Consider the following 26,520-nt stretch of genomic DNA (forward strand, 5'->3'; position numbering starts at 1 on the left):
ACATAAACAGGACAAAGGAAAGTGTTGCCACATACACTCCCTGCTAGGTCAGGGGGATGAGCTGTGGCTTTGTGGTGTTTCAGGCACTGGACCTGAGGGACCTTTGCAAACAGTGAGAATCAGGTGGTTCTGGAAGCTATTCAACACAAACTTTCAGCAGCTTCTAATGTTACATTCAGGTTATTGCATACAGGAAAAAACCTTATTTAGTAATCTCTTCTGTTTTGATGAGTAGAATTTTTATGTCACTACTGTTAAATAGAAAATTCATGGGGTTTACTTCATAAGATTTTCTGCAACAGTCATTAGTAATTGGTACTTACACACCATCCTGACAACCCAGCCCAGTAATACTGAGCTTTAAGACACATTTGCTTCTGCTATTGTCAACCATAATTGGGAAAAGAAGAAATCAGAATTTTGTTTAGATTTTTATGTCTATAACCTTATTTGTGTATGTGAATGCAATGAAGAGAGTGTGTGTTTTCTTCAAGAATGAAGTCCCCAGCCTTTGCTGTTGAGGCAAAGGGGTTTCAATAACAGTAGGCACATGGGAGGTAGGTTTGTGCACCTGCCCCTTCCATAGATGGCAGAAATAGAGCACATCATGTACTGTGTCCTACACGGTGTTTTTTTTCTCATTAATACTTATTACCAATGCATTTCATCATTCAATATTTAACTCCCCAGAACGGATCGGGTGGGATTTTATCTTCCTCTTTTCTCACCAACCTGCCCCCTCTTAATGACTTTTGTGGCATCTCGACACCCGATGCGCAGCTGAGGAAATTCACCCTGCTGACAAATTATTTTGACAGACAGTGATATGCAAAACACTCCTACACATGATGAGACTACAAACTTGCATCTTTAGAGAGATTTTGCTTCTGGATTGGCATCCCACTTTCTGAAAGGGAAATGCAAGCAGTCCAGCTCTCCTCCTCTCCTTGGGGCAACTTCAAACAATAGAATGCACACGTACTTGACAAAGGAACCATCTTACCTGAATGCTAAAAAGTCAGTTACCACTTAACTTGAAAATGCCTTCTGAATATTTCCAGTAGACAAAGGGACAAAGCCAGTTTTTCCACATGGAATTTAAGTTTTTATTTTGGAGTGCATTTAAAGGATAAAAATTTATGTTGTCGAAGTAGAGATAGCTGGGTTCCTTGGTTTCCTTTAAGAAGTTTACCATAACAGCTATTAATCTGCATTCCACTCTCTGGCTAATAGCCAAGACTGAAGCAGTAGAGTCTCTTTTCTCTTTTTCTTTTAACAACAGTTTTCTTTTCCCCCTTTGCTTCCAGCCTTGCTTGCCTACTTTAGTCTTTGGTCTGCGAAGCAGAATCTTTTATGAGAAGTAAAACAGGTTTACAGCAAAGAAGACAGAAATATAACAGGAGAATAACTTCTCATAATCTCATTTTCTTTTTGTCTAGGTACAAGAAAGTAACATTTGATAATTTGATTTTTAGGCCCTACTGCTTTCCCTGCAAGCATTGGACAGGTGGTAACTGTACCTGGGAGGAGCAGGGTAGCAAGAGTGGATCTGACAATGCCACTGTAGAATGTGAATATCCCTGTGTCCAGCTTTAGGGACTGGAAACAGACCTACAGTCCCCAGTGACATTAAAAGTGCTGGAAAAGAAGGTGGATGGGTTTATTGGGGTGATAAAGGATAATTGACAAAAAGATATATTCTTCTGGGTTTACTTTAGGCACTGTTATAAATATAGGTAAAATATTCTCCAGAATGTCAGTCTTATAAGCCAATCAAGGTTGAAAAATTGTGCACCTTGTAGTTTGAGGCATTTATGCATTTATGTGTACTTGTCTGCATTTATGTGTACTTACTCAATTGTAAGAGTTGAAGGATGGAAAAAAAACGTACCAAAATGACAAAAACAAAAACCTAAACCTCCCAGTTTTCTGAGCATTGTACAGGAATAGCAAGCCTGTGTCCATGTGCTCTGTCCCTGCCATAAGGATCTGCCATCTGCTTGGAGAGGAGACTGGTTCTTAATGTGTTCTCGCTCAGTACCAAGCTGTCTTATCAAAGCCAAAACTAGTGAGCTTCTGAGTCCAGGGAAGAAACACAGTCCTGTACATGTGTTACACACACATTGGGCTACATACTCTGTTCAAGATTTCACACCTGGACATCTCATTATATTCATTCAGGCTGTATTTCTATTTTTGTTCATATCCCTAAATTCTGGTTTAACAGGCTTTCGAAGATAATAAAAATGTAGTTTGGTAAAACAGCTGCTCTAAACTATCACACAGAAGTACGACTTTGCCTGAGTTGACTGTGTTAAACTCAAAAAAGCCAAACCTTTTTGTAATTCTACAGATATGTTTGTATTTTTGCTGTGGCTGAAAACTGGGAAATGTCAAAAACACCATGTGACAAAAAGCTAAAGACAAAGGATTGTTGTGTGAAAATAGGTCATCTTTTGAGGTTTGCAATGGAGTATTTTAAACCTGCAAAATTTAGTGTTTGGGTGAGGCTGGGAATGATATTCTGACATGAGCCTTCACTTAACTCATGGAACAAAAGCAAGATTCTTCACTGGAGCTGCTTGGAAAGTTCATCGTTTCCCAGGTTGTGTGTCTTGGCATGGCTGCTCTGCAGAGAGCTGCTCTTTCTCTTCCATGTCTAGTGTGACTGTCTGAGTCCCCTGGTTCTGGGCTTATGCGTCAGGGTGTAGGAGGTACAGTACATTTTTAACATGCCTACCAAAGAACTTGGGTGAGCAGACAAACTTCTGAAAGCTTAAAAACATTCTATTTGTCCCTGCTTGCCTGCTGCTTCGCTGCACTAGAAAAGGACCACTAAAACCCATGGCTTTGTCTTGGTAGTTGAAACAGAGAGTGTTTAGTAGTGCTGGCACAGAGGTGTGTGCAAGGAGGGAAATACAAGGGGAGCAAGGCCAGAACACAGAGCCTTGCTGAGGTCCTGGCAGTGCTGATGCTCATGGGCAAGCAGGGACAGATGGGCCTGGCTAAATTATGCCAAGAGGTGAAATCAGAGAGCCAGAGGGGGCTTAGAGCCAGTGTAACCCTGACTCCTGCTTTCCTGTTTCTGTGCCAGACATCCAAAAGTGCAGCACAAAAGCCCTATCTGAAATTCCCAATAGAAGTTTTATTCCACATCAGTTAGTCTACAGCAGAGGTGTAAACAGCTCAGCAGTTTTGCTCTGCCTAGGATCTGTGTGTTATGTATATTAAGTAAGGTTATTCTTTAATATTTAGATTATTTTTTTAAAGATGGCAGGAAAGTGAAGGTTTCTTAGTGCTTAGTATTTGTGAAAATCAGGCCACTTCTTTAACATAAATGCATGAATCTGTTTCTGAGGAATTCTTGTGTTTCAGGAACAAAATGCTGTTTCTCAAAAGTGACTCTTTTGCATAGTTGTAACAAACACACCATTTAGGGTAGCTTCTGGATTGTTTGAAAACACAAAGTGGCCTAAAATTATTTGAGTAGCATCTCAAGACATCAAGCAACTGATGTGCTTCACCTCCATCTAGCCTGAGGGCCAAGTGGAGATGTGTCTTATGAACCAGGTTATACCTGAGGTGCTCATAATTGGGCTGTCATTGCATTGGGCTTAGCAAAATAATTTTTTTTTTCTCTGGGTTAAATAAAAGTTGAAGTCCTAATAAAGTGACCACTGCTTTAATCTTTTCCTGGAATTAAGTAAAAGTGCACTGATTTGTTGTTGAGGAAAAGCCAGATGTTTTGTTACCTAACAGATATGCTTAAATTTTCATGCAGAATGTTAAGGAAGTGCATAAATGTAGCAATTTTGGGTCCTGTTCCAGGTCTTAATAATCTGTGTCAAACAACATCCAGTCCCTTGACATCCAGGCTGTTGTTCCACTAAGGTGTTACACGGCATACCGAGATCTTGATTTCTATAGGTCGGTGAGGATTTGGAAGATTGTCTTGGTTTGGAGGCCAGGTGTCTGGCAAGAAAGGCAGGAGCTTCTCTTTAAAATGGGAAATATAAACTCCCTCCCTCCAAATTATTATAATTTTGAAATTAAGGGGCTTTCAGGCAAAGATATGGGAAATGGGAATAACAGTTCTTTATTAGGAAAATTAAAATAGAAATACAGTATTACAAAGAACAAATCCAAAACACTGACAGAGTCAGAATACAACCTGACACCCTGTCAGTCAGGGTGTTGGTAGCAGTCCAATTGAACAGTGGCTACAGCCCTCCTGCAGTAGCAGATGTTCAGTTGAAGCAGTGCTCCTGTAGAAGAGTGCAGTTTTTCTATGAAGGTCCAGTGATGATGTGGAAAGGTCCAGCTTTCCTCTGAAATCCAGTGGAAAGAAGGCTGCCTTGGTGTTCAAGATCTCATTTTTTATCTAGGTAGGAAAGGCTTGGCCCCTCTCCCAGGTGGAGCATCTCTGAATGGGGTGATGTAATTTTATCAGCCATACAGTGGGACTTAATGGCCTATTAGCAGGTATCTTCCTGGAGGAAGGATGGGTTGTGAAAAAGATAAAGATGACTGCCCCACCTGGTTTTAAAGATGGCCCATTAGCAGATAATATGTCCCACGGTGATAAGGATCACTGCACCAGCATATGGTGATAGAATACACATTTCTGGTCACATCCTGTATTGCAACCCAAGACAAAGATTTAATTAAAATCTGGAAATGAAAGAACATTTCAAAGAAGATGGGATAAGGCCCTTTTCAAATTAATTTTCTTGCATTCCATTGACATATTTTGGTGCCATGTGATGATAAGAGAAAGAAAGGCCAAGTATTCATAAAAAGACAAAACATAAAACCAAATCCAAACAAACTGTGATTATCCTGCAGTGATCTTGCTGCTCATTTGGAAATACCTTCTTTTTCGAGTAAGTACCAAGCCAGCATGCTCAAGTCATGTTTTGAGGTGGAACTATCTTATCCAAGATGAATTTAATAGAACATTTCTCTATCTTTCTTCTCCTTTTAAAAAATTAACTATAGGCACATTTGGGTTTGTATCTGATTTTGCAATAAAATCTTCTATTTCCTTTTTAAGCAGCAATTCCCAGACAACTCCTCTGGGTGTCAGTACAGCTTCAGGGAAGCTGCATTGTGGTGGTACAAGTCTTCATTAAAACAATCCACAGTGGACAGAGGAATGGTAAGAGAGACAAAGTTAAGCAGCATTGAAAAAAGATATGTGACAATACAGGAGACACTGACATACCTAAGACCCAGTATAGAATACATCTGAGCTCCCCTGGTTTCCCTAAGAAGCACCAATTACTTTCCTTTATGTTGGACTTCATGTGAACAGGCTGAGGCAGTGATTGCTGTGCAGGTAGAGATGGAGACTGCTGAAGTCTGGATGGAGACTGAGAAGTTAGAGGTGCTAGAATTAGTATTGATCTTATCCTTTAGCAGCAGTAGGAAAGAATAATCTCCCTAGTGTTTGTCTGTTGCAGGTTACAGGACATGTCCAAACAGATACCTGCAAACTAATAAATAACTTGAATAGAATTTCTTAGATTCTGGAGGCTTTGCTGGGCAGCATTTTCCCATGTATGTGACAGTATGGCCATTGTCTATGGGAAATATTTGAGAGGAAAGAATGACAGGAAAAATGGGGTAGTGAAACCAAAAGCTCTGTAGAGAGACTTAGAGAATTGCAGAAAAACTTGGGTTGGGAAGGACGCTGAATATCATCTAATACAAATCTTCAGGATAGATCCAGCTAGATGAACTTCAGAGCCTTTTTCAGATGAGTTTTGAACATCTGAAAAACTGGAGTTTCAACAGTCTCTTTACACAGTGTGTTCTTCTCTTTGATCATTCACGGGGTAAATTTTTTTCCCCTAACATCCCATCTGAATTTCTCATGTGCCGGCTTGGAACTTTTGCTTCATGCAGACTCTGTCTTCTCTACCCTTTCCTGTTAAGTAGCTGAGGTCAGCAATTCAATTTTGCCCAAACCTTCTCTTACTGAATGAACCCAGCTTCCACAGCCTGTCCTCCTATGCCTGCACCATCTCTGGAACTCAATCCAATTTGTAAGTGTCTGTCTCATTCTCAAGTCTCAAAGCACTGAGAAGAGGGTCAAAAATCGCTTCCATCTACTTTATGACTCTGCTCTAGCAAATACAGCTCAGTGTGTTGTTGGCGCTTTCTGTCACAGGGAACCCTGCTGACAGATGTTCAGCTTGTACTCTGCTAAAATCAGGCATTCTTTCTGAAAAGCTGTTCTCAGGTGTTAGACTCCTGCAGCCTGTCTTGTTGCATGGGTTTACTCCTCCTGAGGTGCAGGACTTTGCGTTTGCCTTTGCTGATCTTGCTGTACTTCTCCAACCTCTTATGATCACTCTGATCTGGGCATGTATAAGGTCAAAGTGAAAGTGTGGGGAAGCTCTCAGAAATTCTTATTGTTCATCAAGTGCCATGGCAGAAAATGGTGATGCCCAGACTGAGCATTATCTGGTCAGGGACCAGAAAAAGAAGCAGTTCTGCTTTTCTACCAGTAAAATCATGTACTGTTTGCAGCTGGGACTGCAGGGGACACACAGCTACAGAAGTATTGATACAAATGAATGAGAGTGTTTCCTCACGTATATTCTAAAAATACTTGATATGCTAAAAATTTTCTACATTTGGAATTGGGATATGTGAACAAATCCCAACAGGGATGCCACTTGATTTTTAAGAGATGCACTTGCAAAATGAGAAGGAAGGGGTTTGACAGCTCTTCCTCTCCCCTCATCACAGGTAGCTGTTAGATTGAATTAAAAAGTTTGCAGAAATACATTCCTTAAGCAGGAAAAAAGGTGTAATGGTCATAAACACCAGTAGAATTGCTGCACGGAGATTTTTATTTAGCCTTTGAATATTAAATGGCTGGTTTTAAATAGGCCTAGTGCAGATGGTTTCTGCTACAGGTTTATTGATTAAAATAGCTGCTTTACATCAGCTCCAAGTTTGTTTCTCCAGAGGCTTTTGTCTTCATGAATAATGTACTCATCTGCTGAAATTTTGTTAGAATTAATCTCTTGGAATCTGGCTGTACATCTCTAGGTTCCTTAGTTGACTAGCTCAAAATTGTGACATTCCCTCCTTAGAAATGAATATTCCTTCTTCTACCCACCTAGTGCTGAACAAACCTAGTGTTTGCACATCGAAGAGTGCACTTGGAAACAGCTCTGAGAGTTTGGCTCTTTGAGAGAGGCTTGTGTGATAGCGAAGGCTGCCATGGCTATAATGAGGATTAGATTTCTGCAGAAATTCATCCAAACCCTGAAAGAGTGAGTGGAAAAAGTCTAGTGAGCTTTGGATCACACAGTGAACTTGGAGGCCTGTTGCAGTTTTAGGTGGGCAGGTCTCATGCCTTCAATATTGTAAGTATTCCAATTTACTGGATGCATTCAGAGTATGTATGATCAAGCTTTTTTTACACCATTTTAATGGCTTTTTAATGCATTTCTAAATATGTGTACCTGGATTTCTGGAAGAAGCTTGCGAGTTTTATGTAAAGCCCAAAGGGTATTGCTTTGCTTATGTAAGGGGTGTTGGAACAGATCTTGCACAGCTTCCTCTTGCAGGCTGAGGCTTGCTAGTTCTATTATCCCTCTGAGCTGAGCTTGCCACTTTGCAACAGAACACTGCTGCAGGACCTGTAAGAAAGAAGGGCTTTGAAAAGCATAGAAATCAAACAGAGGTGATAAGACCTTTCTTCACAGTGTGCTTTTCTTCCTCCTCCCTTCTGATCCTCTGCCCTATCACAGAAACATGTCTTTACTTGAAGTATCTGCTGCATCAATAGATGTTTGTAAAACCAGAGCAGGAGGAAAGTCAGATTGAAGCGTTTGGTGAAAATATGTGAAATCAGGCTTCCCAGTTTCAGTTGTGCATGGAAAAATAACTGTTGGTATAAGAGATAATTGAATCTCATTGTTCTGGAGATGTAGCCAGTCACAGTTAATTTGGCCTGCCTTTACTCTCTTGGGGAGATGGCGACCCCTTCTTTCTACAAGTTAATTTTGCACCAAGGTAAAACCAGAGGAAAACTCAGTTGATGTGTGTGTGTGTGTGTATAAAGAAAAAAAGTTATTCCATTCTGAAATGGACAAGAACAGGATATTGCAGTTCCTTAACCTTTTCCTGAAGATTTTTTCTGTTTTGTTTGACCAAATGAAAATCTCTTCAACATGTCATTTGGCAAAGTGTTTTGACCCAGGTGAGACCACAGAACTTGACAGTATATTAGTTTTTCTGAAGTATCTCTGACTTGTCTCTAATTTTTTTTTTAAGGCATAGAAGCTGTGGAGATGATAACTTGCTTCATTATGACAGTAAAACACATAGCCAGGGTCGTACTGGGTGGGTAGCTGACACTAGACAGATGGTTCCTGTGTGGATGTAAACAGATAAGAGTCGTCCCTTCTTGGAACACCTCTCTGGTGACCAGTGCTGCCACAGTATATCTCTCACACTTCTTAGAGACCTGAGAGAAAGATGTGTGACCAGAAATACAAGCATCTATTGGATTTTTTTTTCCTGTAAGGAAAGCCTGCTGTGGGTGTGGAGTGAGTGGATGTCATTTAGAACAGGTCATTAGGCTTTCTCTTTTTCCTCTTTTAGAGCCTGTCATAAGCATGGGCAGGATGAGTCAGTGCATAAAATGCCCAATTCTATTTAGTGTAGAGGCTTCTACAGTCTCACCTATTTCCAGCATAGCTACAAACAAGAATCCCCTTGGTGTACTGAGGACAGGACTTGAGCAGTTGGGAAAGCCTCCCCCTTGCTAAAATGTATGGCCTGGAATTATAGGAGAATGCTGAAAGTCTTCTATACTCTTTGCCAAAATACTTTGTGTCAGTAGTGGAACAAAGGAAGCCCAGTTTATTGTGGTTGAGCCTTTGGTATCTCCAGTGGTGGAAACTCTTATTGAGGCTTTTACTGTGGCTGGGATATATAAAACTTTTATTTGTGACATCAGAAAAGTTGAGCTTATGCTATTTTTTCCTGCTGCGTGAAAGCAGGAATTGACTCTCTGTCAATTAATAAGGGATGAAATGAGCCAACAAGAGTTTATCAGGGTGAGACAGAGACGTGCATATGTGCACATCAAGATACCAATACGAACCTGATGAAACTGATATAAATAAGGTTAAATGAACCTTCTTTTCTCAGGATACCAGGCTACACAGTTATTTGATGGATTCTTTCAAATAAAAGCACTGATAATAGCATCGGTAGTAATGCTAAATTTCTTACAAGCACTGTATTTGAGGCATGCAAAAAAGCAAAAAGACAGTTATATTTTGAAAAATATATAATAATTTTAGGCATGCAAAATATGCGTAAACATATTTTTCATCCTTCCCTTCAATCAATGTTTTAATTTAGAAGGCATTGGTATTGTAATAGCATCTCTTCTGTTGTTGATGCTTTAAGGAACTAATGACATCTGTTTTACCAAGCATAAAGAAGAACGAAATTATAGGATAATCTGCATTGTTTATTTTATTGTTTCACATAAAGAACTGAAAGGTGATGAAACTGGGCAATTAAAAAACAAAACAAAGGAATAATTCTGCTGATGCAGTGGAATACTGCATTAGCAATGGGTGGAGAGTCAGGATACGTGAACCAATGAACCTTGCACGACTCTTGCATGTAAAAATACTCTCAAATATTTAAACATTTTCACCTCTTGATATTACCCATTTGGCATTGTTTAACCTTCTAGAAAATGAAGTGGATTTTGATCTTCAGAAGGGGTTCTCTAGGAGCTAAGGACAAAAGTCTGCAACTAACTGGTCAAAGCAGGACCATTCTACTGGTGCCTGCTAAATCCTTTGGGTTACCTGCATTCCTGCTGTATCTCTGCACATGTGGCAAAAGGGTGAGGGCAGAGCTGATCTGGCTGGCAGCAGAGCAGGATACAAGCTTGGAATGTTCAGCAGCAATCAGAGCCTTTAATGGGAATAGAGGATTAATTAATTCTGGTCCATACAGACACATTGTCTTCTTGTGCAGCCAGAATCCTAATTAGGCAGTCAAATGTTTTCCCTTCATAGTGACCATTGCTCCAGCTGTGCTCTAACTCTTTCCTCTCTTTATTTGCAAATCCTTATTTTACAGAAAACAAAACAAAAAAAAAAAACAAAAACAAAAAACAAACAAACAAACAAAAAAAAACCAAAAAAAAATTATATACTTTGGCAGGAAAGCTTCCCCCTTTTCTTTCAATTTTTCCTGTTTGCATCTACATATTTGCATATCTGCTTCTGATGTACTATAATCCCCCTAACTTCATTTTCAAACCCTTGTTATGAAATGAGATCATGGCTTATTCCTCAGCTCCTTTGTTCCTCTAACCCATGGTTCCTTCACTTCTTTTCCCCCACCCAGTCCTGAGCCCCTGCTGACTCAGTTAAATATACGTGTGCTCTTTTCCCCTTTGTTCCTTCTTTTCCCTTCACCCCTCTGTGGCTGCTTCTCTTATGTTGGCTTTGATCTGCTTGCTGGCAACACTAACATTTAAAAATCTTTTCTAAATTATTGTTTTTGTACATTGTTGTGAAATTAAATATCTTGGAAAGGAAATAAGGGTTGCCCCACTCACTGCAGGAACAAACACATTGTTGCTTGGATAGGAAGGCTGTGTATACAACTGGAATCTGTGCTGAGGAAATTCTGAGGAATGGTCCAGTCCACTGGACTGTGTGCTGTCAGTCTGGTCTAAATAATGAGCATACATCCAGATTCAGCTCCATGGTTAGCTTCAGTTTTGCTAAGCCACACTACTGCAACAAAGGGAAAAATGGAGGGCCAGTACTTGTGTGCTCCTTTGTTCTAGGTGATGAGCAAAACCATGAGGAGTATGATCCTTAGTGATGGGAACTGTGACATAAATCTCTAGAATTCATTGGGGTTCTTCTCTTTATCCACAGGGACACCCTGCTGGTGGTAAAACAGGGGGTACCAGTGTTTTATAACCCTTCCCTCTCTTGGAGTATTATCAGAGTCCTTAGCCACTGGTTAAGGTATTCTATAACTCTTGTGTTGCTGCTGGTATGTTGCTATTTTGGTACTTACAGAAAATTTGATCTGCTGTGTTACTTTTGTGAGGGTAGCATGAATTGTTGTTAAATATAACTACTGTTTTATGCTAACCAATACATTGATTTACAGCAAAAAAATGTAATGACTATGACTATGAGTTCCTGCCAAGGTGTTATTTTGTTGATCACCCCTAGTTGTGAGGTTTTCTTCTGGCAGTGAAAGTAGCAGATGAGTTTCTGCCAAGTATCTACAGACAGTCTTGGCATCAGTCCTCACAGAGGTGGCTCCATATGGTCACTCTGGCCTGCAGAATCTGCTGCTAGATGGCCTGCTCAGCTCTAATTTTTAAAATTTAAAAATATTTTTTTTTTTTGTCAGATGGCTTTCAGTCCTCTCTTCTAAGGAATAAAGAAAAATACCCTTCAAATTACTCCATATCCCATTCCCCAGACTGAGACTAAACTTGATTTGTGACCTTTTTTTTAACCAAAGATTGACTGGGTTTTGTTGCTTCATTCCAGGTCACCGGTTTCTTCAGAAGATCAAGGTAAGATCTGTTTTATAGGTACTAACAGTGTATTAAAAATGAGACCAAAGACTAGTAAGCTCTATTTTAACATGGTTGTAGTGGAGAAAAATGTTTTTTATAAAAACAGCACTTTGATGTTGATGAAACTTTGTTCACCCTTAGACATTAAGTGCTTGATCATTTAGTTAGTTTAATTGGGACTGACAGAAGTTGCTGAGTTATTTGTAAAATGAGTCTTGCTTAATCAAATTGAACTATTGCAAGAGTTTAGAGTTTATTCATCCAACTGTGAAGAGCTTCACCTGTGGAAAATGATGTGTAGCTCAAAGGACGATACATGTTTTTTGTAAAGATAAGCACACCTCTTATGACTCTCATAGGACAGCATGTTTGTCACTGAGAGGAGAATGCATTGTGTTTTAAAGGTTTGAACACACATTATCTTGGGTTACCAGTAAAGTCAGTTTAGTAGGACAGTATGGAATTTAGTGTAGCTAGGCTCTTCTACATGGAAAAATCTCACAGCTTGAATAGCTGGTGTTGCAGGTTATGGGAATATGGTTGCTGTGAGGAAGACTTGAAGGATCTGATCTTTCCCTATGCACTAAAGAGAGAGTTTGTGGTTACCAGCTGCTTAATAATGTGGTAAACTTAAGTCCATCTGCAGTATATCAGTAAATGGATACATTGGCACTGAAATCCACAGACATACTGTGAAGGGGTGGTAATTGCACTGCCAGAGTTGCACAGGGAGTAAGGAACAAAAAAAGGGAGACTGCCTGAAAGCAGAAAGTTCATCATGTGGCTCTGACCTGGGAACGCTATTTTGGTCCAAAAAATAAGTATCTATTTTCTTCTGGCATCTAATTTGTGTGCAGTCACACAATCAGAACATTTTCTGGCCTATACCATAAGCATTACTCAAGAAAATTCCAGATGGGAGTAGTAAGGACCATTGCAAATGGAGGTGTAAGGACATCTGAGCCTGGAAGTGTGTCACTGAACTATGTTCTCTTGGAGTGTGGAGTGACTAGTTAGATATCAACCTACATTGTCCTTGGCTCCAGTCAAGGTTTTCAGTCCAGTATAATGGATGGCAAACATATTGCCATTAATAAACTCTCTTCCATCTCCTTGGCGAGTCCTTTCTCAGTAACAAAAGTTGTAAAGAAAGCCATAAAAATGAATAAACATGCAAGACCAAAGATATATCTGGCCCATATAGTACATTTCCAGTGTCTGGTAGCAGCAGATCCTGTGACAAATAAAAGTACGAGACTCGCAGAAGTATACAGGTTTAATTTCCTGGTGTGCTCTATTAGATTTTTATGATTTTTAGCTCATTGATTTTGTGAACCAGATGGAGTTTTCCTGTTTAATAGTTCATTTGCTTTTTACTGTGACCACAGCTTCAAATAGGACACTTATGAGAAGTTAACATGTCTCCAACTGTCAGAAGAGATTTGAAATCATAATGGTTTAATATACTATTTCAAGTATTTTCAAGTATTTCATCTTAGTGCATAAAACTGTTAGTGATAGGTTGCTCTTGCTATTTCATTTCCCTTGCATTTAGTCTATTGCTTCATCTTTATCTATTAATGGAGCAACAGACGGTGTACTTGTGTATCTTTAAAGGTTAGCATTTCATGCCATAAAATGCTTTCTTTCTTTCCACTATTTTTATACTATTCTGGTTTTTCACAAAACCTTTCTGTTTGCCATCTACCATCTGCTGCCATGGTTTGGCTTTTTGGGTTTGATCAACATCTCTGAATAGCCTCTTCTTCCCTTTCTCTGACAATCAACTTCTTCTGAAATGCAGAGTGAAAGGATTGACCAATTAGTGACATGATAGTGCCAGTTATTAGGAGTTTTGTGACTATGGAGTATCTATTTAGGTTTATCATCCATATAAATATGTAGGAGCTTCTCTCAAGAACAAAAGATTTCCCATTCTCCAGTGACTTTTCAGATAGAAAGGTCCAATACTTGGATTTCATCTATCCCAATATGCCAGCTACAGACCATGGTAAATCTTGGAATCAGTTTTGAGACTTATATGTTCACTAATAATCAGTACTCAGCTGTGCATCTATTCAATATTTTAAACATTCAGGTTTTTTGGTTTTGTTTTTTTTTCCTAATAAGGAAATAATGCTTTGTGCTACATAGTGAGGAAATCTGAATGTTCCAACTATGGAGTAATATACCTTCACTGTACCTACAATTCTGTCCTGTATTACAGCTGCTCTTTCCTGTTATGGACACCATTCTAGCACTGATTTTCTGATGATGTGATGTGTTGATCATTACTAAGAAAAGGCTCTTTCTCTTTTATGTTAGATCTCTTCTTTTAACCTTCCTCTTGGCTCCCAATCTTTGTTTTGTCAGCTTTAATATTCAGTTGTCACTTTTCCTTCTTCTGTTTCTTCATGTTTTTTTAAAAAACATCCTCTTGCATTTTAAATGACTCACTCCCACAAGATTGCATTCTGCATAGATTTCTGCGTTGAGCTCCACACCTCGTTTTCTGAATGTCCTGCTTTTGCTCCAGTGTGGACTGACTGCTACAAGCACTTGTGGGAAACAGTAGCTGTAGCATCTATAGTGTTCTAACAGACTTGTATCAGAATTAACATCTAATGTGAGTGGCACTTCCATTAATACCTGACAGGACAATGCATTATGCTGTTTTGACAAGTGGGTGAAGATAAAGCACCATCTGTCTGGGACTGGGCATCCATTGAACATGCTCCTTGTTTTGGATGAGTGTTAAAGGTACCTATATCAGTTACAAAACAGAGCCATTTTAATTGGCACAGAAAGAGAAAGAGCACTGCTAGAAAATCCCAAACTTCAAAAGAAATATACCCAAAACCTCTTAAGGTTTTTGTCTTTGTTCTTGGTAGCTAGGAAATAGATAACTACAGTGAAACCCATAATCCATCTTTTTTTTTTTTCTTTTTTTTTTCCCCTTTTTTTTTCTTTTCAATAACAAAAGGAGTAGACAAAATCCGTAACCCCCAAACGCTCTAACTGATTGACAAAATGATACAAGCCAAGTAAATCCTAAAGCATTCTAGTTTAGACAGGATTGATGACTCTGAAGAATGGCCTGTTTGGTCAGGTAGGCCCTGGTGCAGCTGCATTCCTCTGCATGCATCAGGTGCAGCCTTGGAAGTCAGTGCTTTTCATTCAGTGTTGGGTTAGATGAGACTCAACAATGGGCAAGTGCCAGGACCACAGGAGGCCTGGTAGATGTCATGATGGAGGGCCAGGCAAGTAATCTCTTAGTGGAGGGTATCACCTGCTATATTTTTGCTGTATAAAAAGTCCTGGTGAAGGAAGCCTGATACTATTGCATGTTATTGCACCCATTGCTTCTTGAACAGGTACAGTAGTGTGGTGCAAATGCAGACTTCTAACGTTGTCTAATGTTATCATGTTGCCACTTCACAGTGATTGTCGGGTTATCATTAGGTGAAACCCTTCATTCACCCAGCACCTTTCAGAGCTGCACTGTATTTTGTGTCCACACTGGATCATGCCCTGCCCACCCCTATTTACAGCCACCCTGCAGAAATCTGCATTAAATATTCATATCTGTAGTTTCATCTGGCTAAAGTTAAGTTCTCTTTATATTCTTTGTTTGCCTTGTGTGTTTTAGTTGATCCTTCATAATCATGTGAGCAATTGAAGGAAATGGCCTTAAAAAGAGTACAGTGAGTTCTGTTTCCATATCAAGCATTCTGAAAAACACTCAGCAAACTCTGGATTGTTGCTATTAATGGTGTAGGGACATTGGTGCATTATTCATGTCATGGCAACTTGTGTGTCTACTCAATAGACACTCAATATTTGTGTGTCTATATTTGTGTGTCTAACTTCAAACAGAAGAACCTTGCCTTTGATGGAATTACCGAGTTTTAAGTAGCTATACTAATGCACCTCAAGTAGCAGTCAACAAGAGCTTAATCCTTAACACATCTGAGTTGCATTCTGATCGGGAGACAAGAGGTTTCAAATATTAATGTCACTACTCTCCTACTCATTTCCCTATAAACCAATGAAATTGGGCTTTTTGCCATGTTTTTTTTTCCAGCAGACATGTGGTTTTGGTGCATAGCATAATTTCTCTGATTTAGGGTTTGTGGTTTTGGGCATTTTGTTTGTAATAGATTCAAAATTCATGAGAGAATAGGGGACAACTGAGAAATTAAGACAAGAGAGAAATACATTCAACTGAGCAATTTTTAAGACAGCTAGTTATTACAAATTAATAATATTATATAAGAGATTAAGATAAAGAAAAGACAGGTAGCAACATTCAAAGGTCTTTCAGATTCTGCCAGATGCTGACTTCGTGCCATGGAGTCATTTTATGACTTGTAGTCATCCAGCCTGAATATCCTACACCTAGGAGGGGTTTCTGTAGAGTCAGGAGTGCATTAGAAGTGAATTGAGTTGATAATGGTGACTTCTAAATTTGTCTCTATTAGAAAAATAATTCCACAGGGATTGCTTGGCATGATTCAAACTGGAAGTTTTAGGTGGAGGTGTAATTCTGCCTCCGGACATCCTTCTGAATAGAGAGACCTCTATCTGAATTATAAGAAGGGGACTGATCATGTGTGTGCATGGAAGGCAGTGGTGACTCCATCCTACAAGGGAAATGCTTTGCTATGCGGTATCTGCTCCTGCCTTGGGGGCAGAATGTACTGTACACTCTGGGATTTGCTCCAACACTGTTTGCTCTGCTCAAGAGAGGAAATCTAAACACGTGCAAGGAAGATGATGGTTTCAGGAATCCCAAAAAATAGCACAAGAAGGAACAACACTTTCTGGAACCTCCGATAGATGGAATTTCCTGTTGCCCATGGTGACCTCTGGGAATGCAGACTTCACTCTCTTAGTCTCCTTTCTTCTTCCTGGAGCCACTCTCCAATAATCTTGATAGTCACAGTCTGCACAGGGATGTTCTCCTCTAGAGTTTTTAAGAAGTCTACCATACTGATTAAAAGGATGAGCAGGGTGCTGCACATGAATCCAAACATCTCAGCACTGGTATAATTGAAAAATAAAGATTGAAAAAATGGCTGTTTTGTACATCAGATTCCCTTAAAAGAGAGAGAGGAGACACTGTATTCTTCATGGGAATGCTGCAGTTGTTTACCCAGCAGCAAATTGAGATGTCTTGGAATGCTTTCTCCATACAAACTAAAGAGATTATGGGAGGAGCTGGAGGGAGGCTCGTGAATGCAGGCTTTATCTTGATTAATTAGCCACTTTGGGAAGCCCTCCTGGATAGTGTCTGTGTCCAGCTGAGCCAATGATGCCTTGGTGATCTGCCCTGGGTTTGTTCATTTGCTCCTCAGCTCAGCAGAAGCTGGTATTGATGCTGACCCAGGGTCCCCCTGGCAAGAGAAAGCATTCTGTGAAAGCACATGCTAGGGCTGAGGGAGATCCTTTCCAGATAAAACCTTTAAAAGGTGCCTACACCCTACCTCTCATCATATCCAAGCAGCCTGAGGAGTCAGCAGGCAGCTGAGATGAGGGGAGGTGTCTGGTAGATTTGGGCATCTGAATCAGTACTAGGTGAAAACAGAAAGACATTTATTTCATGATGTCCACTGCCTTTATTATCCTTTTCCCCTCTGGAGGAAGTATGAGGAAGGTATATGTTGTCTGAATCTCAGTGCTTGTCTTAAAGCAGAAGCCCTGGGTAACCTTGTAACCTACTTTGCTTCTGTGTTTTTTTTTCTGATGAAGGCTGGTCATGGTCAGATAGAAGTGGCAATCACCTCACCCACTGAAGAACTTGGCTAGAAAAAATATTCTTGAACTGAATATTGGATTATTTAGTTCTCCTGTGAAGTCCTAGCTCTTTGAGGTAGGGTTGCTTAGATATTGCCAGGCAAAGGCACTGCAGCCAGTGTTCAGTGGCAAAAACCTGAAAGTAGCATGCTAAGAGTGCCTGTGATGGTAATGATCCACAAAGCCAGAGAAGAGGAACAGTGTGGCCCACAATGCTTCTTTTTTGCAGTCCCATTTATTTTTAAATTTAAAATAAACCACTGTTTAATTATTTTACCTAGAATTCTCTTTCTGCCAAGGTAGTGCCACTCTGTTGATAGAATTACTGCATTGGTCAGCCAAAGTCTTCCCTGCCTTGCATTCTCACTTCATCACAGATTTTTTCTTCCACTGCATCACTCCTGAGAATGAGAATTGTTGTCTTGGCTTAAAAATACAAATGGTGGAAGGGAAAAAAGGGAAGGCGAAAAAGTGATGCTGTGAGCCAGATGGTGCTTAGTTTATCTGCGAGTTTTCTTTGGGATTCTAAACTATTTACAAAGGATATCCTTTTTTTTTAACCATCATGTCCTTCTGTAAATCTGAGTTAACTGGTTGTCCTGGTTTGAAAGGACAGGTGTCTGCCAGTAAGGGCAGAAGTTTCCACTCTCCCCCCCAAGTATTACAATTGTTTGAATCAAGGACTCTGAGGCAGAGATAAGGGGGGTGGGAATAACAGCTCTTTTACTAATATATCTAACTGTACAAGTAGAAAACAATAACAGTTAAAATTGCTAACAGAACGAAATAGATAACTCGGTGTCAGTCCCTTTAGATGCAAGCACGCTGTCTCTGTGCTTAGTCCCAGCCCGGATCTGCTGAGGGCAGACGAAAACGGAGGCAGGAAGGAGGGGGGTGGGGCGGCAGCGGCCACGCTGGTCTCGGTGGGAACGGGCTGGAGCGGCGGCTCCTCGCTCACCGTGTGTGTCCGGGGGATCAGCTGTGTCCGCAGAGGCAGGAGGCTGGAACGGGGCAGATGCAGGGCAGGTGATCGCAGAGGGTCTGGCTCTCCTGTGCTCCGGCCGCGTGGGCTGAAGATCCTGGGCATCCTCCTCTGAGCTCGCTGGAAACCCGAGTGCCCTCCCGGAAGCCTCAGAGGCCCCTCCGGGAGCCATTCCCACCCACCCCCTTTTGTCTGGACCCATCAGAGACCCTGGGTGTAACCCGGCCAGCTCCATTGGCATGATAATGGGAAAAATTCTTTCAATTGACACAGTAACAGAAAAACACTCAACCCCCAACACTGGTCTTGCAGTAAAACTTCAACATTAGGGTCTGAATACTTCCACTCCTAACTATCAACTGCACTCCCAGCTCTGCACTTGTGCCACATAAACAATTCAGGTTGGACTCTAATTGTCATCAAAGTAGCTTTAAACTGGTCTGTGGCTTTAAAGGCAGCTTGACTGCAATTTACATCTACTTGAAAGCCTCTTTATCCTACCAGAGTTTTATGAAGGGACTTGTGTGTGAGAATTTAGCCTTTCTTTCCCTTCAGTGAGCATGTGTGGCTATTTTTGCCTTTCCCCCTCTCCTCTCTTACAAGTGTTTTGGTGCAGTTGTTTGAATTTAAAATTCTTAAAAGGTAAATCTTCATAATGCATATTTATAGCCACCTGAGTAATGATTGATTTTTTTCCATGTTAAATTTTTTTATTTTTCACAATTTAGGCAAACAGTTGCAATCAAAACTGTGTCAGTTCTCTAAATCTGCATGGGATGCAGGGCTTTTTTAACTAAAGGATAGACCTCAAATATTTAGAAGGGTTTTCTACCTTCTTGTTGCTGCACTGTCAGTTTTCTTGGTCTCTTGGGGGTATTTTGAGAACTCAGGCTCTTTGTTAGCTTGCCTTTCATGGGAGTAGTGCCTCACAGCAGAGCTGTTGGGAGCCTAGGCTGGTGGCCATGCCTTCAGATTTCATAAGAAGACTTTTGACAATCTGAAAACCTGTGGAAAATTCTTGGTTTTTTAGGGCAGTGGCACCAAACAGATACATTCTGGGAAAAAATTAAAAATCAATGAGTCCTTGCTTTATTCAGCACAAGAGATATTATGATTTAGGCAGAAAACCTCTAAACTGTATGTATTTTTGCTGTATTGTTTCTATCATGCTTCTTATGCAGTCTTTGGGCTGAGTTAGAACTACTCTAGCAAGTTCAGAAACCTTTTTCCATTTGCTGTTTGATGTAAAGTACTTTTTCAGTGAATACAGAAGAAGAAGTGATTTTACCATTTGATTCTGGATTTTTTTTTTTTTTTTTTTTTTTTTTGCCAGCATCTAGAAGACCCCTTAACCTGCAAGGTTTATTTTCTGTTTAATTTTTTTCATGGTCTTCAGTTGTCACTTCCACTACTTGCAGGTGCATAAAACACATGAAGAAAAACTTAATTGCTCCTTTCACTCAGCTTATCTTCAAAGGAAATATTTAAGCATCATCAGCTTTAGTGAGGCTTGAGACTGTCTGTAGATCAAAGACCTGTGAGCTCACAGTCATTCCAACAAAGGTTATTAGTTTTGCAATTTAATTTCTCAGTTATGTAGACAGTTTGGCATATGTATTTCATAGGTGGTTTGTGTTTCTTTCCGTAACTTTAAAAGCAGATAAAAGGTTGGAAAGAGCTAAAGTTTATGCAAAAGTTCAAATGCAGAGATTTGCAACTTCTCTTCATGGATCCCTAAAATTGTTCCATGGGACTGGCAGGCCCTTCAGAAATACCAGGTGAATTCACTGCTCTTCATCTTAAGTGCCTGTTTCTCACAGTCCTCTCAGAAGGGAAGTAATCCACAAAACAATTCCCTGTGGTATCCTCCACCCTTTCATCTGCAGGTCAAGGCTGAAGATCATGGCTAGAATAGAAAAAAATCCTTTCTGTACATTTCTGGTAAGTTATATTACTGCCAGTTTGTCATAAAGCTTTTATGAGCAAATTTTTGTTTTCAGAGAAAAGAGTGTATTTCTGAATGATAATCTATATGGACTCCAGTCTTTTGAGAGCATAGCTTTTGGAGTGATTGAAATAGAAGTTACTATTGATTTCTGTAAAACTGGTGAAAAATAAACCCCAAGGGCTCCTTTTGTTATTGTTTCTGTAATGCTGATCTTTAACAGCTCAGAACACTCCAACTGTGTATAAGTTCTCTTCTAATCAGGGTCAGCTTTTAACTTCCCAATGTATAAAGCAGTAATTACTTTAAATTTCTGAGTCTCTAAATTACACAAAGACTAAAACAGCAATAAAATGTTGGAGATGTTCTGGAAGCTAATGATAGTCCAAGTTAAGTTTAATAACTCTCAAAAATCTGTTGATGTCACTTTCTCCTATAGTTTCTTCTTCATTATTAGCTCTACAAGGTTTGAACGAGGCAGTATTTTATGAGGTATTCCTTAAGAGTTCCCCTGAGCACTCCAGTGGGAGATGGTGGTGAACACTGTCACTAGTTCTTGACCCTCCACACCAAAGCTCTTTTTTTCTTTTATTTTCTTTTTTTTTTTTTTTTTTTTTTTTATTATTAACTACCTCCAACCAGTAAGAAGCATTCAGCACTGAAATGCTGATGACATATCAATTCAAAATGCTGAATCAGTGCACTAGATGTGTCTAGAAAGATCTGGACAGATGCAGACATTGTCTGTTAAATGAGATTTCTGCAGGGGGCTGATTAGTTCAGATTATCAACTATCTTACTGTGTCTTCTGAAAGAGCTAGAGGTTGTGTGAGCCCTAATTCTGCTTGAGATCAGAGAATTATAGAATGGTTTGGATTGAAAGACACCTTAAAGAACACCTAGTTCCAACTCCCCTGCCAGAGATGCCACCCAACAAATCAGTTTGGTCAAAGCACCCTCCTCCAACCAGGTCTTGAGTTATGGTAGCTGAATTTTGCCATAGTTTCCATGTGCTTGAATATTGTTATAGTCTGATTAGATGCATTGATACCCTGGTATTTTTTAACTCATGCATTATTGCAAATAATACTCTGCTGTCACACTGCATTTCATTCATAGACCTGTAATTGCCTGTATTTTGATGGTGAATGTGACAACTCATTGGTGTGGTACTTACACTTTATAACATGGTTTAAAATAATTCTGTTCCCTTCAGTCACAATTTTTAGATCTTCATTAAAGAATTGCTGTAACTGTTGAAAACTTCTAAGATGCTGTACATTTTTATCATCATTCCTTGTGGTTTAGTTGGTACAGAAGTAGTGGGTTCAAACATGACATTGGAAGAGTCAGATCAGGTGTGCAATCTGACTAATAGAATCTGGAGGATGTTTAGGGTTTATGAATAGCTTTTACTCAAGTGAAAAGACACATTACTGCTGTATTGCTAACGGTGGCAAGCTGTAGAACTACCCTGTTCTTTGAGATTCTTTCCAGTGCAGACCATCTCTTACTGTCTCACTAAAGATAATTCAGCTAACTTACTTAATATCTTCCATGTCAACCTATTTTAAACAAAGAACCTTGCGATCCTGACGTGTTACTTAAAAGGTCTTAGAAGAACCTTTTTCTTCATGTTCTTTCTGGAAGTTTTAGCAGCAATGTTTCTGGTGTGATAGTAACATAGCAATGAGCCCTATGTCTGTGCTTGGTGTTAAGCTGATCAGCAGCTTTGGGATTATGAGAAAATTTTTCTGCAGGGCATCCAGGAAGGAGTAGTTGTTTGAGGTTTTTCCTTGCTTGTGGTTCTTCTCTGAATTTTCATGGCTTCTGAAATGAGTGAGGTGATGGTCATGACTTCTGCCCCTCTCCTGCTGTATTTTTCTGATGTGCTGCAGTTGTGGATCTTTGTCAGCCCTTACATTTATGAGACATTTCTCATTCTGCACCTGTACGGTATATGATGAACTGAAATTTCCACCACCATGGGAATTGCTTGGTGCTAGGAATATCACACCTTGGAAAACCTTAAAAGAAGACCTCTCATTTTGCTCTTTTTAGGCTGCTATTTCTCTGAAGTTATAGAGTATAAATACTTCACTCCTTCCTTAATGATTGACTTTGCAGCACAGTTTTAATGGTGCTGGCTTCACATGCAAGGCCAGAGAGCAATTGTTATTTCAGAAATTAATTTTGTCTGGGAAATAAAAATGTTTGTTGTAACTCAGTGATATTAACATAGATTTTTAGAGTATGAAATAAAAATAGCTGTTTCCAATGGAAGCAATGGACACTAATATAGAAGTTAGACGAGTGATATATGCCCTAGGAAAAGTATTGTTTTCTGCATAAGTGTTTACTAGTAGTTGTTTATCCTGTGTCTCGAGCTGTATTAGCTTGCAGCATTACTACAATTCAATTAGCAGCCCTTTCAACATGGCTTTTTCCTATTGGTGCATTATCCACTTGTATCTCCTCGAGAATAGTTTATAAGTCAGGCGTGTGTGTGTGTGTGAGGGGTTTTTTTTGGAGTGGGTGGTTTTTTGGTGTTTTGTTTTGTTTTTTTTATTTTTTAAAATTTAGATTCTTTTCTAAGTTGAGTAGTTAGAGCTTTGCAGAGGAGACAGCCTGGGAACCAAGTGCTTCCACAGTACACGAACAGAGCACTCCAGTCACCAGTTTTGACAAGCTGTCACCTTACATCAGCAATAAAGCTACTTGCTAAATAAATATAAAAAGTAATAAAACACTTTTATTAATAATGATAAATATTTTCCTTGTGATAATAATGACTTGATTAAAATATTAATTAAATCAAGTAATTTTTAGATGTCTTTAAGACCTGAAGGTATATTATATATGTTCAAAGAGTGGCATAATTCATTTTATCTATTAGACCTGTGGGGCAGTGTTGCTTAGAAAAAATAAAACAATTCCTACTTTAACTTTTCTAATTTTAAGCTAGCCTGGCATTGCATGTTAACAGCATTTTTCTCCACTTCTCAGTCTGCTCTCTCTTGTCAATGCCATCTGCTTGCTTGCTTCATCACCACTTTAACAACCAGGTGATTTTTGCCATCTTCACCCTCCTCCTCAATATGCCCAGAAGTCCCATTTGGGTTTATGAGTTTAGTGTGCTAAGGGATATCCATATATTTATGTAAATATGCTCCTGATTCTAAAGAACATTTCTCCATTTCTAGCTCAATAGTTTCTAAATCTTCCTGTGCTGGGATGTACAGCTCTGAATTATCTTACTGTAGTCTAATCTCTTGTTATGCCAGCTGGTTTTGTTGATCTGTAATGTATTCATTTATCCAATAGGTTCTACTCTAGCAAAGCACTTAATTTTAAGAGTGCAGGTAGACTTGGTGTGAAAAGAATGTAATTAGCTCAAAGCTAAGCACTTGCCTAAATGCTTTACTGGATTTGAGGCTTAGGAAAGAGATTAAAAGATTGGTCTAATTATGTTGAATTTGTTTTAGAGCTGCTTTATTCTAATAGCCTTATCATCAGACCAGTTCTGATTATGGATATTCAGTGCAGAAGATTTTTCTCATCTTGTCAGGCTTTTCATAGAATCATAGCTCTCTGTCCTGGTTTTTTTTGAATTGTAATCTTCAGCGTGGCTTGCATAAGAAAATGTATCACTGACTTTTAGGAAAGTGATTTCAGGGAAGCTATGTCTTAAGAAATTGGATGTAGATAGCAATGAAAAACTCATGTCACCAGTTCATTTGATTTTCACATACGAGGAGTGCAAAATATTTATACATGCTCAGACTGCAGTAGCCTAAAGAATAAGGGTGTCAGTGAGAACAGATTGGCAAAAAAAAAAAAAAAAAAAAAAAAAAGAGGGAAAAAAAGAAAACAAATTACATGAGTTAAATGCTGCTCTGCTATTAATTTGGGCTGAATAATTGTTAAAACTATTGGGGAAAAAAAAGAAGGATGTAAACCACTGAAAATAAAAACTGACAAATTTTCTAGCTCTCACCTGCTGATGTTTGCCTTCTTCCATTTCTAAAATCTGTGTGTCCTCATTCTCACAGATGCCGAGGAGACTTTTAGGGTTTGATTTAACTCTTATGGTCACTGAAAAACTTCCCTAAATCTAAAGTTGCAAGAATTGCTTCCTCAACACAGATCTTAGCTGGACTGGAGTTTTGCTTTTCCCATTGCTGCATGGGCAGGGCATGAGGCATTAGTGAGACCAGAAAGCCACATAGTCCCAGGTGATTTCAAAGAAAGGGACATTTGTGGAGTTGCCTTTGAACATCTTTCCTCTTCTGCAGTATTTGGCTTGGATGTACTGTCATTTCCGAAGGCGTTGCAAGTTCATAATGGAATTCCCACAGTCCAGCTTCCTGTGTGTTATTTTTCAGACTGTACTGTGATTCTCTTTCCTCCCTTGTTTCTGTTTACGTGAATTTCTGGCATCTTTATCAAGCGTGGTACTTGAGCAAATACTGAATTTGATTCCACTGCCTTGATGCAAAGATAGAAAGAAATGGGCTTAGATACTCTTGAAAAAGTGCAAGACAGATGTTTAGTGTTTTCTAAGATGAAACCATGTATCTTCCTCAGAAAGATAATTCATCATTGTTTTTTACAATATGTATCATGATAAGAAAGAGGAGGGGAAAAGAAGGAGATAGCCACACAGTGATAGGTTTGTAACAGCTTTTCTGCAGCTCTGTCCTGCCTTGTAGTGAGCCCTTGTCCATTTTGTCTCTTTTTCCTTCCATGTCTTTTTAAAATACAAAGGCTGATGAGGTGAGGACTGTCTCTTGCTCTGTTTTTGACCCTGCCTGCCATGCCCAAGGGACTTGCTCCCCTCTGGCATCTCAAAATGTTTTTGTATTAAAAGTAACTCTTAAGAAATTTCTCTTGTCACTTAATCCTCTACAATTTGGGATTCTCTGTGTATTGGAGACTGACTGACCACTCCACCATCAGTATGACGAACTCCAACAGGTCTTTAGGTAGTTAATTTCAGATTCTCTGAGCAGATAACACTGGTATCTTCAGTGATGATTCAGGTGCCGGATACTTGACCTTGTAGATACTGTTAAAAGGTCTCAGAAATGTCTCAAGTGAAAAATTCAGACAGAAGTCTGCAATTCCAGAACAGCATTGGAAATGATGCCTTGATGTCCATAGAGCTTTCAATACCATGGATTGTCTTCTGCCTTTCCAATATGTGGCAGTGCAGGGTTTGCACTGGTTCTGGTAATAATGAGGATGCAAATGGGCTGAGGGATGTCTTCAGTGTTAACTTGCATGTGCTGTGAGCTATGTCCTCAGCTGTGAAGATGTATGCATAATGCTTTGTGCCTGACATCAGTTTTCTTTTTGTCTTTTGCAGCACTTTTACAGGCTGTCACATCTGGTGATCTATTGAAGGTAAGTACAGAGCACTGAGTCCACTTATTCACCAGTTTTTGCTGGTCAGATACACTGTAAATTTGATCACACCTCTGCTCAAAACATAAATAGGTTGCTGTAGGGATTGCTTGCAAGTGCCATTTTACAGCCTTTCCAGGAAATCCTGAATACTGGGGGAACACATTATTCAGGTGAGGTGGGAAATTAATAGGATCTGGTGTTAGACAGCACCTTTTGCCCAGGTTTCAGAGCCCACTGCATGCAGCAATGTGCCAGTTACAAACAGGAAAATTACTGTATTGGCAGTGTTGAACAGAAGGGTAGTTCTGACACACCCTTACACAGGAAAGGATATTTTACCACCAGTGAGGTTGGTGGCTAAGCCCTCAAGTGCTATCTCACTCAAAGTCTACCTAGACAATCACCAGACCAGGTAGCACAAACCTCAGCTGGCTGTTTTATCACCTGATGGATGTCTCAAAACATGTAGTGCCTTGGTATAGTAAGTTTGGGAGGCAAAACTCCTCATGCAATATTTTTTGTGCCAGTGACTGAAGTCCCACATCAGACAGCTATGTAGGCTGTGTGTCTCAGTAGCCAACTCAGGATCTGAAAACATGCCTTCGAATTTGGATGAGGGCTGTGATTAATGATTGCAATTTTATCTATGAGAAGCAAGCTTGGAAGCTTAGAGCCATTTGTAAAAATGGCAGTGCTGTAGACCAACTTTTTGCCTGCAGGCACCTCTTCTATACCACTGCCTCAGCACTTGTGGCTGCAGCATCTAATAAGCAGTCCTTAAAG

General features: G+C 39.6%; 1 protein-coding gene across 4 annotated transcripts in view; it reads left to right on the forward strand.

Annotated features, from left to right (window-relative positions):
• DGKI (diacylglycerol kinase iota) overlaps window positions 1–26,520 on the forward strand; it is a 198,815-nt gene that overhangs the window by 157,230 nt on the left and 15,065 nt on the right. For all 4 annotated transcript variants that reach the window (XM_079305072.1, XM_079305073.1, XM_079305075.1 and 1 more), the window contains exons 28-29: window positions 11,577–11,602; window positions 25,697–25,734. In XM_079305072.1, the coding sequence (XP_079161198.1) occupies window positions 11,577–11,602; window positions 25,697–25,734 (64 nt within the window). The remainder of the gene's footprint in view (window positions 1–11,576; window positions 11,603–25,696; window positions 25,735–26,520) is intronic.

The sequence above is a fragment of the Erithacus rubecula genome (genome assembly GCF_903797595.1).
Source record: "Erithacus rubecula genome assembly, chromosome: 4".
NCBI classification, from domain to species: Eukaryota; Metazoa; Chordata; class Aves; order Passeriformes; family Muscicapidae; genus Erithacus; species Erithacus rubecula.